At 51.5% G+C, this 17,458-nt stretch overlaps 6 protein-coding genes across 6 annotated transcripts; 4 read left to right on the top strand and 2 right to left on the bottom strand.

Annotated features, from left to right (window-relative positions):
* Nucleotides 1-1,181: 1,181 nt before the first annotated feature.
* On the top strand, nt 1,182-1,340 carry CPAR01_06223 (uncharacterized protein; the record flags this gene model as incomplete). Its single annotated transcript, XM_060490497.1, has 1 exon — nt 1,182-1,340. The coding sequence occupies one exon, from the start codon at nt 1,182-1,184 to the stop codon at nt 1,338-1,340; it is 159 nt and encodes a 52-aa protein (XP_060351963.1).
* A 1,588-nt stretch (nt 1,341-2,928) lies between these two features.
* On the top strand, nt 2,929-6,010 carry CPAR01_06222 (uncharacterized protein; the record flags this gene model as incomplete). The annotated part of the gene is made up of 2 exons (XM_060490496.1): nt 2,929-5,060; nt 5,116-6,010. The coding sequence occupies 2 exons, from the start codon at nt 2,929-2,931 to the stop codon at nt 6,008-6,010; spliced, it is 3,027 nt and encodes a 1,008-aa protein (XP_060351962.1).
* A 1,158-nt stretch (nt 6,011-7,168) lies between these two features.
* On the top strand, nt 7,169-8,200 carry CPAR01_06221 (uncharacterized protein; the record flags this gene model as incomplete). The annotated part of the gene is made up of 1 exon (XM_060490495.1): nt 7,169-8,200. One exon carries the CDS (start codon nt 7,169-7,171, stop codon nt 8,198-8,200), a length of 1,032 nt encoding a protein of 343 aa, XP_060351961.1.
* Nucleotides 8,201-9,532: 1,332 nt separating this feature from the next.
* On the bottom strand, nt 9,533-10,591 carry CPAR01_06220 (GTP-binding protein ypt1; the record flags this gene model as incomplete). The annotated part of the gene is made up of 5 exons (XM_060490494.1): nt 9,533-9,730; nt 9,836-10,063; nt 10,141-10,188; nt 10,247-10,370; nt 10,581-10,591. 5 exons carry the CDS (start codon nt 10,589-10,591, stop codon nt 9,533-9,535), a joined length of 609 nt encoding a protein of 202 aa, XP_060351960.1.
* Nucleotides 10,592-12,024: 1,433 nt separating this feature from the next.
* On the bottom strand, nt 12,025-13,410 carry CPAR01_06219 (DNA repair protein RAD57; the record flags this gene model as incomplete). Its single annotated transcript, XM_060490493.1, has 1 exon — nt 12,025-13,410. The coding sequence occupies one exon, from the start codon at nt 13,408-13,410 to the stop codon at nt 12,025-12,027; it is 1,386 nt and encodes a 461-aa protein (XP_060351959.1).
* Nucleotides 13,411-16,325: 2,915 nt separating this feature from the next.
* CPAR01_06218 (uncharacterized protein) lies at nt 16,326-16,537 on the top strand (the record flags this gene model as incomplete). Its single annotated transcript, XM_060490492.1, has 2 exons — nt 16,326-16,368; nt 16,425-16,537. The coding sequence occupies 2 exons, from the start codon at nt 16,326-16,328 to the stop codon at nt 16,535-16,537; spliced, it is 156 nt and encodes a 51-aa protein (XP_060351958.1).
* Between the last annotated feature and the right edge of the window lie 921 nt (nt 16,538-17,458).

The following is a 17,458-nucleotide window of genomic DNA, read 5'->3' as shown; positions in this document are numbered from 1 at the left end:
GCAATCCTGTCTCCTCAGATGCGTCCTAGTGATCCCTCCATGCCAAAGTATAGACTGATAGCGTGGCAAGAAGCTGGTTCCCTGATGCCGATAGCAATTGTTCGTATTGTGGACTGCACGCGTGTCCGTGACACGGTTGGCCAACCTAGTTGCTCGTAAAAGAGCGAAAACTCGGGTAGACTGCGACGGCGTGTGGAGATGGTGAGTGAAGAGGAGCGCGTATACACGCAGTATGGCACAGAGTTCTGGCTAGGGGGCAACTATGCGGGATAGAGTTGGATTGGTGGCGCGAGTCGGGGATCTGAGGGCGAGTGCCTCGGTTCTGCGACACACAAAGGGGGCTCCAACGTGAAACTCTGTCGAAATTTGTACTATCGATGGTAAAATTTGCCCAATTTGAGAAACTCAAGGTGGCGATGGGCGGCACTCGAACAGCGGCCGTTTGCAAAGGACCAGATCTCGTGATAAGCTTGTCAAACCCCATATGACAGGTAGAGGTGAGATGAGGTTCGAGGAATGCTTCCGGACGAACAGGCTACAGCCCTTGTCACGCAGCCTATGCAGGAACAGGATTTCCCTGCAGACACGTGTATGTCGTGCAAAGGCAGGACGCAGGGGGCGGAAGTGCAAACAAAAGAGTGTGAGAATCTACCTTACTGTAGGCATCTTTCGCTGGAATTTTGGGTGAGAAATGAACGAAATGTACTCCGTAAGCAGTGTGAAAATAAGCAGGAACTGGTAGGAAGCAAACAGCCAGAGCAGATCCTGCCTTGCCGATTGGCCCTTTTTCCCCGACTAAGAGCAGGCCTGTCGTCGATCGCCCAAAAGGGCAAGGCTCCTTTTCGAGTACATGTACCCCTGTCCACAGCCCCTGCTTCGTCCACGCTTTGCCCGCCTGACATGAACCCTGAACCCTGGACCACCCGTGAGGCCCCCGCCAGCCGCCGTCTTGTAGACCCACTTTCCACACCCTCCTCCAGCTGAGTGGCCAGACACAAGGAACGCCATCCATCATCGCAAAGTGCCGCATCCAGGCGTCCCTTGTTCCAGCCTCCTAAGCCATCCAACCTCCCGATCTTCCCTCTTGTTTCTCTATTGCACGGGCTGCCCTGTGGTCTTGCAAAGAGCATGGGTCGTATCTTGCCTTGCGGACACTATGGGACGGCATTCGATGGGGAACTATGCCCGTCCCTTCAGACTATGAATACAACCCTTGCCTCGCACTCACTCACCTACGCAGTAGGTCGATCCGTTCGCCCTGGATGAAATGGAGGCTATTGTTTGGCCAACTTTGTTTGTCCGACACAGACTCGTCGCAACCGCACCCGCAAGGAACCTAGTCTTGCCTTAAGATATTGTATAGAAAGCTGTCAGCCCAGAGTGCTCGCAGACTCTGTGTTACATTCGCTTCGCTTGTTTCGTTCGTCGTGCTAGTAGCCCGCAGTTGCAACGTCCAGATACTGATACCGGCGATACGAGTCTACCATGGTAGGTAGGTAGGTTCGTCAAACGGCTACATGGCTTAGCCGATCAATGATGCAAGTGACGGCGGCCTGCACAACTGCCAAAGCAGTCTGCCATTGTTCCCCGAAGCTGGAAACGCCGACGGACTGGCTCCTGCGACGCCCGACGCTGAGGTCAAATCGGATTATCGATTTGGGTCCTAGTCTCAAGCCATTCAGTAACGACCAGGGAGAAGGCGCCGAGGAGCTTGCCCCAAGCCTCCAACTCTACGTAGACAAGTAGGTGGTAGCAAGTAGCGTAAACCTTTCGACTAAACGCCCCAGACCTGCCACCACCAGTCACCCATCTCGACCTGAAGTGTCTTTGAACGCTACCGTCTTACTAAGGAACGCACGCGGTCTCGCTAGCTCATTAGTGAGCGTTGGCCAAGGGCGAAGTAAGACGGATTCCGATATCCCACACCGAGAGCAGACGCGCCGTTTAGTCTTCACCTTTACAATTCCATTTCTTGGTGCGCCTCCGTTTCTGCATCCAGCGTTCCGGCGTCACGAGGGTCACCTACATTGAACCTCAGGAATCATTCGACAATACCTCCTGCTTCCTGCCTCTTGCCGTCTGCCACCTTCCGTTGCCCCAGCCAGTCCTTCCTCAGGTGGTCAGTAATGTGAGGTACCTTAAGGTAGTCAACACTGGCAGGCCGCAGCACACCATTGGATTGCACTACGACTGGAATTTGATCATGAGATGCTCGGCTGAGGATTCTGGCCTTGATTTGGTTGGTTCTTTCTTTCATCCGGACAAGACGACGCATCTTTCCATATAGGCAACCAACCCCAACAAGGCCTCAAGCTTACCGCACCATCCCGTCCCAGACATCCGGTCACTCTTTCCACATCGCATCCCCCTTTTCTCGCCGGGAAGCCACTGCGTCGTTGCCAACCAGACTAGCGACTTGGGGCGTAGCTTGGAGACGCCAACTATTTGTCTACTCTCTCCTGTCTCCCTAAATCAGGAACATCGACTCGGTAGAGCCAAGCCACCTTTTCTGGCCCTTATGCCGCCGGCCGCGCTTACGTCTACGCCTACTCCATTACACCTCTTTATTCTCTCCAGGTCTGCCCATCATACTTTTCCCGCCCGGTGGCCGTTGGATTTCTCCATTTTTCGCATCCCAATTTCTCTTCTCTCTTTCGGCTCGTCACTGCTCTTGCTGTTGACTTGGACGAAACTGGCCAACGTGGGAGAATCGGCAACTGGTTGCACTGATTCACACCTTCCGCCTTTTATCGACGTTTTCTTCACTTCGCTAGCAAGGCCTCTCCGACAATCGAATACACTCAATTGCGTTACTTGAACGCTTCATCTCACCTCTTCTCCGCGACTACCACATAATTCATAATCAGCTCATTCGTTCGCGAACTTCACGCCTCTATCAATCTTCATCTCCCTGGACGACTCTTCCCAATGGCCGAGCCTGCTGAATACCATGGCGGCCTCGTTGCCTTCGAGGGTCCCCATGACCTCGTTTCGACTCAGCTCCGTCTTCTACCTATATCATCGCAAATTGCCATCCTTCCCAGCGTCAAGGAATTCCTCGAACCCGAGAACCCCGATGAGCCGTTTGAAGCGCGCAAGTTTGTCAGGCGAGTTCACAATGCTGTCGCCAAGAGAAGGGACACCGCTCTGGAATTCTTGAAGGATTCGACCCCCAAGCGTAAGAGACTGGTCTTCATGAATGGCGGTACGCCCAGCGCGCAGACGGTCTGCATCAGAGCCATCTCTCGGAATGAGACAGAGGGGGATATATCCAAAGCCGAAGCAATCTTCAACGACCTTCTTAAAGGTGGCGTTGCCGGCCTCGAGGACCCCGCCAACTCAAGCGGCTCATTCCTTGATACCTCGGAGGAAATAAGCGAAGACCCCATCACCAGAGCTATGCGTGCTGCCGATGCTCTCGACCGGGAAACTGCAAACTTACAGCCTTCCAGCGACATCGATCTCACCACTCCCGCCGGCCGTCCGCGCCCGAGAAGCATGAGCCTACCCATGTATAGCTTCGCCGATACCTTTGGTGATATGGCATCCTTCTACGTCTTTGGTGGCCAGTTCAGTGAAGATCATATCAAGGAGGAGGGGCAAGTCGAGGCTACGACTCCACATCTTGGCCCAACACCCAGGCTCGCCATCACGAATTTCGACGAGCTTGAAAGAGTCTCCGGTGAAGGCTTTGATAGTGACGGTAAACCCATCGTCACTGCTCCACTTCGGTCTCCGAGCTGTGTGGGCGAGGCATATGAGCGGGATGATGTATCCTCATCTTTTTCACCTAACGCTCCTGGCCTTCTCGACGTGGCATCTCCCAGATCTGACGTCTTCAGCATCCGTTCGACAGAGCCAATATACATCGAACAAGCCTCACTCGTCCGTATGAAGTCATCCGCCTCTTCCAGGACTTTGAAGCGATCACAGTCGATTAGCCATCTCCATCGAAGCAACTCTCGCTATAGAGACACTCTCATGCGGCTGAAGCCTAAGGAGCAAAGTGCTGCTGAGAAAATTCGCAATGAGAAGCCCTCCGCTGAGAACTTGTTGCTTTCCGCTGAGAAGACTACTGCCGAGAAGGTTGCCGAGGGTCGCCCTGTGTCGGTAGTTGAACTCATCGAAGACGCCGAAAAACGCGAAAGTAGCGCTAAGCGCGTCGAAGGCCCGAAGACAATCTATGTCAAAGCAGCCCGACCAAATAAGGGAGTCAACAAGGCATTACCGCCCCCTCCACCGTCCGAGAAGAGACTGCGCAAACGTAAGCATACCAAGTCTAGGTCGAAATATGTCGACAGAGGAACCGATGCCGAAGATGTCGAACTGAATGAGACGCCGTTCCGACCTGTACTACCTTTCTATGAGGACCTAGTCATTCACTTCAAGGACGACAGTCCAGACCCAATCCTGGAATACATGATCAAGGCTTTCAGAGAAGGTGTTTATCCTGTTACACTGCCTTCTTCTGCTTCCTCCGGCACGTCTACTGCGGATGGTGACAGATCGACCCCGCAGACTCCAACCTGGCAACTGGCCGAGCCCGAAGTCACCCAGTTCACGTCCACGACGAAGGTCAGCACAGAAGAGTACGACCCTTTCTCCTACCAGGGTCCGACCTACACCGCGAAGCCTGTCCAGCCTTTCACCCGGACTGTAATAAGATCAGCTCTGCCTACGCCTGCGCATACGCCTCCGCCCATGGTGTCCGAGTCGGAGGATAAGTTCCACGATTTCAACGCCGTGCACGGTCAGACGGCTGTAGCCATGCAGAACTCCCTCAGATCAGTGCTTAACATCTACTTCCCACCCAAGGGAAGAGGGTTCTCTCAGTTCAACTTTCCGTTGCTTCCCGAGATGGACGCACTGTGGAAGCCGATATTCCGGGACGTTGAGCCTGGTGGAAGTCCAAGAAAAGACAATCACCGAATAGACCAAATTTTGGCCATAGGTGCGCAACGTGGAGTCAAGAAAACATTTGTCTCTGGAGTAACTAGCCAGCTTGAGAAGTTGGGCACAAAGTCGAGCGGCATTTCGAGGACTGGCAGGCTGGATTTCCGGTAAGTTCTTTTCTTTGGGTGATCTTTTCGTCTCTTGACTAACGAAACTTCTCAGATATCTCATTGCGAATGCGATGCAGTCCTTCACCGCACAGCCACTGGCCAACCAGACTCAAGACAACCCTTTCACCAACTCATATCTTCTGGCGACGCTTATCATTCCTCATCTTGAGACTTTCTTTGCTGCGCACTCCGAAGTCCGTTTTCTGATTCTCGACTACCCTCCGGATCATCTTGCCACCATCCTCGCTTTGCAGAAGTTGGTCGGCGTCGATTTGATGAAAGTTGCCCAAGTCATTGATGCTCAGGCCAAGGAGCCACTTCCCTTCACTCATGTTCGAGGTAGCTCCTTGGGACGTATTCCTACTGTGAGTGACTTGGCATCGAGCTCAAGCTCACTCCAGTCCAAGGGATCGAGATCTGCCGCATCGACATCTTCGCGAGATGGGCTGGCAGTTTCCAAGGCCAACTTTCTCCTCGCATCCACCGCAACAGAGGCGGAAGTTGCGACTTTTGTGTCCACCATCTGGAAGACTCTGATCAACATCTCCAAGTTCTACCTGCCTGAAGAAAGCAAGAAGCTTGAAGAGAGTAGTGTCAAGAGCAAGCGGCAATCCGGGAACTTCTCGGCATTCCCTCAGGCTTCGATGAGCCCTCCGATGTCTCCGCCATCCTCCAGTGGTCGCAAGGCCGTGAATAGAGCATCAGGCTCTATCAGAACTTCAGCCCGACCTTCTTCCATCGCAGAAACAATCATGGGTCGCCGATTCAAGTCACGACGAGGCGACAGAAAAAGCGTCGGCGATGCCACATCCATCTTAACCGTCGATATGGACTACGAGAGCGATCTAGACCTCGAGGAAAGACGTTTGATGCCCATGTTCTTGAAGAAGAACCAGGTCCGGAAGGGAAACAGCCGCAAGGCCCTTAAGTTTCTCGGCCTAGCTTGATAAGTCACTCCGTGACTTTGTACCGTTACTTGTATCTGTAGGGCTAAATGGCTCGGCCCTGCATCTTGTTTTCCTTTTCTTTGAAATGACCCCATCACGACGTTTCATTCTCAGTCTCAACACCATGGCATAAGGTGTTGCATCATGTTAGAAGAAGAGCCACATCATGTCGAAGGGGGAAGTGGGGCAGAGGGCCGAGAGATGGATGGATACTTGCTGCTCGGTTTCAAGATCGATGATCTTGTTCTTTGCTCTTATCATTAGTTCCGAGCGCGTCATATGCGCGATCTTTCAGTTGCAGTCTTGGCTGGACAATACCCAGGGACAGATCTCCCATAGATACGAAATGAAACTTTCAGAGCGCCTGCATTCTTCCTTCTTGGTGTTGATACTTCGCCTACTTGGCGCGTCAGTGATGGTGGCACCTTGAGGTATCAAATAACCGACTTGTGTCGGACCTCTCGAGGGGACTATACGTTCAAAGTAGAGGCCTCGACGGATATCGCAACATCAATTGAGACAGAATAACATCAGGACCATGGTCATAATTGCCAATAGCTCGGACTACTTCGACATCTCCATCCAGAACAACTCACTGCTTTTGAAACTTGGCCTGACCAAGTCGTTGCGCATTTGCACACAAAGACATCTGGGCACGCACCAAAGTCCTGGACATCGTTATCACGCCGGCTCAAAAGTCCGGCAACACCATTGAGCTCTCCCACCCAAATTATCTCCAGAATCCCCCACCTTCTTACACGACACATGGCTTCGAATGTATATATCTCAGTTTTCCATTAATATTTGAATACAACGCTGACCTGAAGTATTAGAGAGATGTAAGATTTTCTGAATTCAAGTTTAAGGTGATAAATTTAGTATGAGGAGACTGGAGAGAACTTTCAAGTGGCCCTTGATGGTACTTCTGACTCACAAAGAGTTCATTTTCTTTGATAACAAGATACTTGGAAGTCGAGGGAAACCACAAAACCCAATATGCCGCCTCCAAGAATCGCCATAAATCCATCTCCATTTGCCCTTTGCCTGCATTCAAGACCCCGAAGTCTCTCCCTCCCCCCTGAGAATCAGCGAAACATTCAACAACCGATATCCATCATCCAATACTCATCATCCAACACTTAAGACAAGACCAACAAGATGAGCCAACTAGGAGATTGTAACGACCTCGGCGAGGACATCATACCGGCGGGTACCCCCTCCGACAACGACATCCCACACCGCATCCAACAGCACTCTGAGATTGCCCTATTGTCTCAGGATCTAGAAAAAAAAACCCGTCAAACCTCGGTACACTTGGACAAGATACTCGACGAGTTCAAAGACATCGAGGGACCAGAGCTTTCTCGCCTGAAGGGAGAAGGCATCGATGTGCCGATGGCGCGTCTCGATGGGCTCGATCTGAACTACAAGATCTGCCAAATAGAAGAAGATCTCTTGGCTCTTCGAGAAACATCCGCAGAAATCGACAGCGATGCGGCGGCGCAGGAATGTACCAAATTGAAAAGGTGCCGAGACTTCCTGGGTCAAACAGTGTTCCAGAAGAGGTCGCGTATTATCGAGCATCTCAACGTGGCGAGCCTCTGGGGACCTTGTGCCAGGACCATAGCCCAGGGTGTGGAGACCTGCTACGGCAGGTTTGATAGATACCAGACGAAGTCCCTGGGAATCAGTAATTGGTTCCGCAATAAAGCTCTGCTGTACTACGGAGGGCAATCTTGCCAATACCAGGCCGCAGAAATCTCCAGGACGGACACCGTGATGGCAAATATTTTGGCTGAATCCTACGAACACTGCTGGTGTCACGCCACCGACTCGTGGATGCATCTAGAAGAAACACCAGACGACGAGCATGCTCAACCCCTGCCTCAGCGCTATGCCGCTGCGAACATTGTGCCGTATTCCTCGAACGTACCTCATGAGATCTTAGATCACCTTTTCCGTGAGAGAACGGGCGAATTGAGCGGGCCGGCGAATTCACTTTTACTTTCGACGCTGATCCAGTATTGGTTCAACCATTATAAGCTAGTCATTGTCCCTGTTGATCCGGAAGAAAAGCCACTCAAACGATGGAAGATCGACATCCTCGACAGGGGCATAGAAGATGACCCCCTTCACGACGTAACCCCCACACCTGGCGGGGATAGACCTCGCATAGCTAGAGGTCTTTAGGACAGAGAATCGGTATTCCTCAACGACAAGCGACCGGCTGCACGATTTCTGTATTTCCATTTCATTATAGCACTTCTCCGCTCGAAGGATACCAAAGCGGAGAGCTGGAAAGACGCCCGGGCAAAGTACTTGTCCCGTGACCCGTCCGCAGCCCTTCTTCACTTGCTACCTCCTTGAGGGGCAACACCATTCTCTCCCCACTTCATCATGGGCCACACCCATTCAATATAGGTTAGAATATATTCTCCTATGTCTATAAGAACAATTTTGATGCAAAAGGGCAGTACTTGTGATATGAGTAGTGAAAGGGATACTGATTGAAATGTATGGTAGGAAACCAATTATGTTAACTTTGGGGAGTAGGTTCGATTCCTGGCTTGACTTCCAAGTGATTCGTAAAGAGTAAAATCTAACGCTATCTTGTAGTACAACTGCCCAGGTACCCAAGAAGGTGGAAGAACGGAGCAAACAGTCGAACGTGAGGCGAGCCCGATGACCGGTCGATCCGAAACCCTCGTATGCGCCGCCCATCATACTCTCGTTCGACATGCAAATGCTCGTTGACTAGGTTGGCAAACGCCTAGATTGGTTCAGGCTGAGACCTCACGCGGGATGCTTTTCACGAATTGGGAAACAAACGGAATCGTCACCCTCGATTGCCGCAATATCAAGAAGGAAAACGTCACTTGCCCATTACTTCGACCCTATCTACCAGAAAAGCAGCAGCCGCCAAGGATTGGAAACAAAAAAAGAGAAGACATGTGGCTGGGAACAAACGCGCAGACACCCATACGTACGGCCCGCTGCGTTGCCTATGTGCTCGCCCCCTGGCCAACCAAGCTTGATTGCAAAGCACACGATACGCCGACAAAACAAAGCCTACGCTTGTAATACACATCGAGTTGGCCTTGTTATTCTCTCTGCGCTCAGTGAGATGCCTAGAAGTCTCCCACCGAACGCCCCAGAGTCTGGCTTCTGAATTGTCGTCAGGCACCAGGAGCCTGGTCGTTTGCCGTGAACAACGCCATGGGTCCAGTTACAGAGGTATCTTGTGTCGATTGTGTGTGTGTGCAGTGCGAAGGAGCTGGGACGAACCAAACCAACACTCATCTATGCGTAGAAGTATGGAAAGCAGCCTTTGCGCGGAAGGAGAGAAAAGCGAACGACACAGCATCGTCCGAGCCAAAATGTAATCCCTACACCGTCATGAGCTGTGCATTCCCTTCCTCGCCCATTCTGCCCAGCTGTATCCCCTCCGCCGAGAAAAATCCGTAAAATGCCATAGAACACAGGTAAGGAAAGCGGGCTTCGTAGAAATCAGGGACGATACATTTAGCAGCAGCCACCTCCCGAGTTCGAGGAGACACCGTGGCCAGGGCCAACCTGTACGGAGGGTTTCGTGTTGTTCGCGGTCGTGCTACCCATGCGCTCCTTGATCTGGCGGGCCATGGTCAGGAAAGCCTGCTCGACGTTGCTGGCGTTCTTTGCAGAGGTTTCAAGGAAGGGAATGCCCAAGCTGTCGGCGAATTCCTTTTGGAGGGTTAGCAAACAGATGGTCAAAATAAAGAACTTTACAGTCCGAGTGGGAGTTGTCGGGCAATGTGTCGCCTCAACAGCCGGCGGGGGTAATCTGACCTTGGCGACGGTGTACTCGACAACCTTCTTGTCGGACATATCGCTCTTGTTGCCAACGAGCAGCTTGTTGACGCCCTCGGTGGCGTATCTGTCGATCTCCTGGAGCCATTGCTTGACGTTGTTGAAAGAGTCCATGTCGGTGACATCGTAGACGACGCAGATGCCGTGGGCACCACGGTAGTAGGAGGAAGTGATGGTGCGGAAACGCTCCTGACCGGCAGTATCCCACTACCAAGTAGATAAAAATGTCAGCATTTGCGACAGCCTCATTTTCTCGACAACATTCTCCGCCAGGATTAACTCACGATTTGCAGCTTCACCGTCTTTCCATCGAGCTCTATCGTGCGGATTTTCTAAGGTTTATCGTCAGTAGCCGATCGGTCGGCGTCGGCAGAGTGGGGGATTTCATACAAAGTCAACACCGATGGTGGAGATGTAGGACTCGGTGTATGTGTCGTCGGCGAATCGCAACAGAAGGCAAGACTTTCCAACACCGGAATCACCGATGAGGAGAAGCTTGAAGAGGTAGTCGTACCTGGCGTCAGGTCAGTATCGGTGTCGAACCTAAATCATATCGGCGATTTTCGCGCTTTGCGCGCCATGGCAGCGAAAAGATCGAAAAGACGATATCGATGAGGGGGGGAGACTCTGTGAGAGAGAACAAGGTCAGCTTAGCAGCGACTCCCGAGGATTCCTCGTTTCGCAAGGCAAGGAGGCGGAGGAGGCGGTTGAGGCAACGTACTACTCGGGGTTCATTGTGAATAGCGGGGGATCTGGTCAAGGCTGGTAGGGATCGAGAGACGCGGCGGATATAGGCGCGCTGGGCGATTATATGGACGTTGTGTAGGTGTTGGGAGGTTGATGGATTTCGGTGGTGTCGTGTTGAGGTTCCAGGTTGTGAAAGCAACAAAGCCAGAGTCAGGACAGGTCAAGTGAGGTGGTAGGAGTCGGACGGAGTAAATGCAGGCTGCTGCTACGTCAAGGCTTCTAGCGCGGTGTACAGAGTACCAGTCAGGTGCCAGTCTCTGATTACCTTAGTGCTCGGTGTCCTGTGCCCAGAGTCCTGTGTCCAGTGCAGTGTCCAGTGGGTTACCGCCTGGCGGGAGGAACAAAAGGACCCACGTCGACCTGGGCAGTCAGATGTCACCGACGAATGAAACTCTTTGGAGATGCTAGCATGGCACGGGATCAAGCACGTGATACGTCTTTTTAGTGTTCTGGACCGGCTCCAGTGGGGCTGTTCAGACACCTCTGTGACCTTGGGGAGGCAGGCACCTGGCACACAAGCAAGGCAGGGACGACATGTTGAGCCTGTCCTTATCCAGTGGCGTCCTCCAGGTCGGGTGTCTGCGCCTCCACACTACTTCTGGGACATCGGATTCCGGATGCAGTACGTAAGCAGGTGCCGGGGTCCGTCCTCGTTCCTGCAGTCCTTAATATCAGGGGGTCAAGTGCTATTCGTCTTCCATGAAACGCCTCCGCCAGCAGCTGCGACCTGCGGCGAAAAAGTTTCCTTTCAAAATGTCGGGTAGTATCTGATCTGGGGGCTCTCTCAACGTTGGAAAGCTTGTTTCGTTTCTTACCATCAATTCCGGTTCTATCATCTCCTAATACCCTTGCTCCATGAGCCATTGCCACATAAAGCAAGTTTTGGGCAATACGGGTATCCCCAGAGCAGTGACCTTGACAGGTATCCCTTTATCTGGGGGTGAGGCCGTTGGTGCCAAGACACCACATTCTGCGGTTCATGTGGAGCTTTTCAGGTCTTCAACCTCACTCATCCCGCATATCTACTTACACGTGCAGACCTTGGCTGACTTTCCATTCCCTTTTGATATATGACACGGTTGATGATTGTCAGAAAAGGAACTCCAAAGTAGCACTGCCACCCCCAAAGGTGATGAATCTCTTTGTCCTTCCCTCCTGAAAGTTAGTTCACTAGATAGGAGTCCTAACTGCCCTTGACTTATTACTTCGCACCACCTTCTACTTCCATTGCTTTGTAAGATGATGATGGCTACACTACTATTGAGTGGCCTCAAATGATGAATGATGATGACCGGCAGGCATCAACGTGACAATTTTATCCCTGCGAGTAGTAAGATTGTCGATTTTGACTGCCGATCAGTCAATTTTCCTCTACTAGAGAAACTACTCATGATATCGAAGTCTGTAAAGAAGCTGCCGCTTCAGTTGTCATCGGCTTCTTTTTTGGTCACAGCTTTCAGTCCAGCCATGGTCACTGAAAACTCGACAGCGCCATCCAAACCCTGCCCCGTAGCTCTCGAGTGAGGAGCGAAGACCACTTTCATCCATCGTCGCCAGTTCTTGAGCGCCGGCATGCCCCGATCATCGGCTTCATCTTCTATGTGCCGATGCACTCCATACACGGGCTTCTTGAAAAGCGCGATGCGGCACGCAATCTGTGTTGACCACACAAGACCTAGACTGGGCGTTTTGAGCCCATAGTCTGCAAACGGATCGTCGCCCCATCCCGTGAACCATCGTTGCTGGTGGTCAAATGCGAGCGCGGGAGGCGCAGGCGGGCCGAAGTCATCCAGGCCGGGAGGTTCAGGCATACTAGAACGAACATGTTCAGCTATGGACGATGTCGGTTCGACCGCCGACGGTGAGAAAGCTCTCAGCCCTCTGCTCCGCGATGCCAGTGGGCTTTCCTGGGTGAAACTCGGAGCAGCGGCCGTGGGCGCCGCTCTAGGGGTCGCCACGGGCGCAAAAGGACTGGAGAAGCGATCCGCGACTTGGTTGGCGACAACAACAGCCAAGTTGTATGTTTGGGCCAGCTCTCTAAGCAAGGCTCCAAGTCGCGTGAGTTCGTTGCTTCGGGCTCCCATATTTGACCCATGATTACCAAGAGCCCCTCGCTCAAATTCGGCTCGATAGTTAGAGGCGACAGAGTCCAAGACGATGAGTCCAGTATTCCGCCTCTCAACCTCTACGGGGACTTGAAATTGGAGAATGTGCTCCTGTGACTCAAGGTCAGGTGTCGAAGTGCTGAGGATACCGTCTAGAGACGGCTTGTCTTCCGGTGAGAGGTCTGCGAACCGCGGATTGGATGACAGTATTTGCGATAGACGCTTGGTGGACAACTGAGCCTCTGTTGTGATGTATATGGCCGGGCGCCCTAAGCCATACGGCGGCGGCAATTGAACGGCCAGCAATAAGGATAGCAGAAATTGCGTTTTTCCAGCGCCGCTTTCGCCCGTGATCTCGGTCACATAGCCGGCTGGGATTCCTCCCCCCAAAGCTCGGTCAAGAGAGTCGTCTAGAGTGCTAATGGTAGACCATTGATTCTCAAGATCCGTCAGAGAGCGCTTGAGAAACCGGCTAGCCTTTGGCGGCTCGTTGGCAGAGCCAAAGTCGCGATGGAGGGCATCGACGACGGCAGCGCAAAGTCTTTTGATGTCAAGCAAAGGCAGTTGAGTGCGCTTGCCTATGTCAACGACATCCTGAGTTAGTAAATCTGTGACGGAAAGCTGATGGCGTTCCAGAGTCTGCAACAGTCCAGCAAACTGCCTAACAGGGAAGTCAGGTATCAGTTGAAGCAGGTCGGACATGGCATGTGAAGAGAGTCCGGCGGCATGGATTGTCGAATGGCCTCTATATTCTCTTTAAAGTCTCCTGTCTCCGATGTATTCTGAAGAGTTGATGTCTTGCGATGGTAAGGCCTGGTGAGTGAGATGTGAACAAGAATCGTCACAGGAGCTTGAGAGCCATTATGAGGTGTTCGGCCAGTCGAATTAGTTGAAGTGAAATGTTTGATAAGATCTGATCGCCAAGGCCGCGTCGCTGCTTCTTGTCGTAGCGTGTCAGTTACACGGAATGGGAAGTTATGGCCAGGATTGATCTTGCAAACGAGCGCGTATTCACCTACATGTATGGAAGGTATTGATGCACGCCATCATCACAAAGACAGAGCCAATGGAGAGAGGTTGATGATTCCCTCGGCTAGGTACGTACCTGATGGTGGTCATTGTTGATTATGTCATCACACCCACTGGTTGAGATCTGCTGGCACTGGCATAGAGTCAAAATAGCCAAATGACTTAAGCAGTTAAAGCAACCAATCCCTTTTTGCGATATGCATGCTTTTTAAACTTTCACTATGATCTTATAACTGATCCCAATCTCATTATTTTGAGTGTATAGGGAGGCGGGCTGTGTCCGCTCTCACGCCCGCGAAGTGTTCGAGTTTAACGTCCACCGCGGGGCTGATAGCACCTTTACTTAGTCATGCTTGGGCATTGACATAGACTTCTTATATATCTGCCGTTGTCGATAGCCTGTCAGCACGCAAGTAGAAGACGGGTCTGATATAATGCGTCTCTGAATGGCCCGCCTCGGGTGCTGGGTCGGTCATTATTTCAATGTGATACTTCATCGCTTGGGACTCAAGTCCGTTCCCAGGTATCATCATCATGCTCACGCAGGACAACGATGTCAGAGACGCCAGCTACCGAAGCAAAAACGACGCTTGAAGGCCGAAGTCTAAGGGTATGACCCATGGAGGAAGATGGGTAGTACTCACAAAAAGAGGGAGAAGGGTGTCAGACCTCGAAGTATGGATGAAGAAGCGGGATTGCTTGCATGGTGGAATTAGTTTGCACATGGGAAAAGGACTCAAGCGGTAAAAGTTTTTGCTACCAAAATGTTGAACACAGCAGGTAGGCTATCCCATCTCTAAAATCCCGGCATATCTAGCTTGAGAGCGACGGAAGCATGTTCATTGGGGACGGCGGGCAGATTTTCAAGCCCAATTTGAAGTTAGACCATCTCTTCATCCTTGGCTTTCTCTCCCACAAACGTCTTTGGTACTTGATTACCGGTAGCTTTAACAAATCGTTGCTTAATTATATAGTTGTGATGATTTGAGATCCTGTCTCAGGCTGGGTTCATTGGTGCCAGCACAGTCACCAGCATGTCACTATTCTGCCGTAGTAGCTAATCAGTATCGTGATTGAGAGGTATAGGCCCTCTCACATATAACACCGACTCCCAGAGACTGATAAATGGTTGCTTTCCATTCAGTATAATGAATCAATTCATGTGAATGATTCATGTTTTTTGTGCCAAAGAAACGGCACCACAAATTTGGCAATACTGTAGGCAAGACGCCTGGGCAACCCAGACAACGCTGACATTGGCGAATCATAGCATGCCCAGCCAACAAGCCTCAGAGGTATGCAACTAAGGCTGGTATACTAGTCAATAAGAAAGATCTTCATCGCCTCGTCGCCAACTCTGACTACGCCTGGTGCCTCGTTCTCGGTTCGATTCGAGGCCCTAGACTTGGAGGGATCTATCGGTGGGCTACCTTATGTCGGTGCAGAGAGACAATCGACCCGACGGATACAATGGAACCTTAACAGTGGAGTACAGAGATTAGAGGGGCGAGGTTTGAAAGCGGTTAGAGGAAGAGCTATCTTCCAATCGCAAAGCATCCTTGGCCTCCAGCGAGCCACTGAGGGGCGTCAAGCAATAGCGCACTATCTAAGCGGAAGTTGTCTTCCAATCAAGCGCCTGCCTGCCTTCCTACCTACCCAGAAAGGGGGACGCATGGCAGAGGTACCTTCTACTGATGTTTTGGAATGGGATATCTGCGAATTTTGCTCTGTTGGCTACATGGCCTTTGCTGCAGCAATCAACATGGTCAATACGTATGCAAATAGGACCGGTTTCCTTTTCTCTTTGACGCGAATTATTGATGGCGAATTTCCTCTGACTCTCGTCAATCCCAACTGAAGAAGGCTATTCATCTGCCATATCAGGCCAAGATTTAAGACGGAGGGGCGCACCTGCCGTCAAATTGATATCAACACCGTAGTATGTAAGGTAGGTGGAAGGTGGGTAGTAGGTGGCCCGCGACTCAATGACAAAGTCTACATTCAGCAAAAGGAACGGCCTCTGCCCTGCGCATCTTCACCTTCTCCCCTCTCCCACAGATTCCATCGACGACGATGACATGGACTTCACCCTGATTATATTCGACTTCATTCTTCTACTTCTACTTGTACAACACATCCTGCACTCGTAACTTTGGCTTTCAGTTCGAAAATCACACCATCAAGCCAACGCTGTTGATCGGAATCTAGTCGACAGGGAAGTAAGCGCTGAACTCCTCAAGCTATCGTTAAAGATTAACATGATCACATTAATATGATGTGAATGGCCTCGAATAACAGACCCCTCGACGCCCAATCTTTCCACAGCCTCAACGGGCCTCAAGCGCAGAAAAGTTCTGACGCTGACGAATGCCGATCTCACTGTCGATTACGACACAGTGGAGGCAATCTTTGGGACTCTTGTCGCGCGCGCGGCTACTAGTGACGTTGTCTTTGACTGGACGTCTCCGATCAACCCGAGGTTTCGGGCATTAAGGCACGGCGGAGTCGTCAACGTGGTGTTCGCAACTAGGCCTGCTTGCGCCGTGGCACTCGAAGTACTACCGCCCGGGTTTGAACTTTTCGGTCGAATGGTCACTGTGGAGAGTTTGAGAAAAAATACGTTCATTAAATGTAAGTGTATATCGATCCCGTTGTCTCTTCTCCATACTACCTTGATCAATACACAGCGTCAGCTACGGAGTCGAGCTGCCGCCACCGCCAACCCTACTTTCACTGCCGTTGTCAACCTCACTCTTGCCGTTGTCGTTATCCCTACTCTTGCCCCGGTCGTCAAACCTAGTCGCGACGGATGCTACACTTACTGTTACTCATACTCGTGGCGTACGAGGTTGACAAGACCCCAGCACGCTAGGAGAAGGAGGAGGGCGCACTGCTTGCCGAGAGTGTCAACCATACTTATGAGGTACTTGACCCTGATATGCCTGTGCCTCAGTAAGACGACTGAGCAACAGCAGTATGACTCTGAAAATATTCTCATCTACATTCTACCCGAGCTTATAACCTGCTTTATCTCCCTCCCTCAAGGTGTTACCCCTTCTTCACCTCCAACCTCCCCATGGGTAACCACCTTCTTCCCTCTTTCCATAGTAAGCTATGTAAATCTCCCATGATGGACGATCTCCATCTTACAATGGGGCCACTTCCTTAGACTTCGGTCTCAAAGGTCGCTTTGGCAGCTCTGCGGAGTGTGGGTTCGATTCCCACAGCGATCACCAAAGAAGCAGCAGAACACCTGCATAACCACCAGGTAGATTTCTGACACAATTTTATAGTATTGCCTCAAGACCACTACTTAGTATGGAATCTAATTCAGGCGGGGAGGTGTCTTTGCCCTCGATGCTTGGGCGGCGATGTGCTAGATGGCAGCAGCTGAGAGCTTGTTTTGCGATTCAACCTGACCGCCGAAAAGGGCTTATCAATTCACAGCGTGAGACCCTTTACGATGAAGTAATGATGGCAGTTGTCATTGCAGAGGAAAGGCACATATGTTGGCGCCATGGGTGTATGTTCCCAACATCAACGAGCTTTAAGCAATGTGTCGATAAGAGCTTTGCAGGAGGCTAGCAGAGGGTTCACGCCTCCTCTTTCGTTGCACCTCTTGTAGACTTTCCCGAAGCATCTCTCTAACAGTATTCTGTGCCTCTCAACGGTTTGCCTAGCTATGGTGCCATTTTAGCCACTAAAATTCCGGCCAACCTGT

Source organism: Colletotrichum paranaense, assembly GCF_030867605.1.
Source record: "Colletotrichum paranaense strain IMI 384185 chromosome Unknown Scaffold_4.1, whole genome shotgun sequence".
Lineage (NCBI taxonomy): Eukaryota > Fungi > Ascomycota > Sordariomycetes > Glomerellales > Glomerellaceae > Colletotrichum > Colletotrichum paranaense.
Note: the sequence above shows the minus strand (reverse complement) of the source record. Positions and strands in the feature narration are given on the sequence as shown.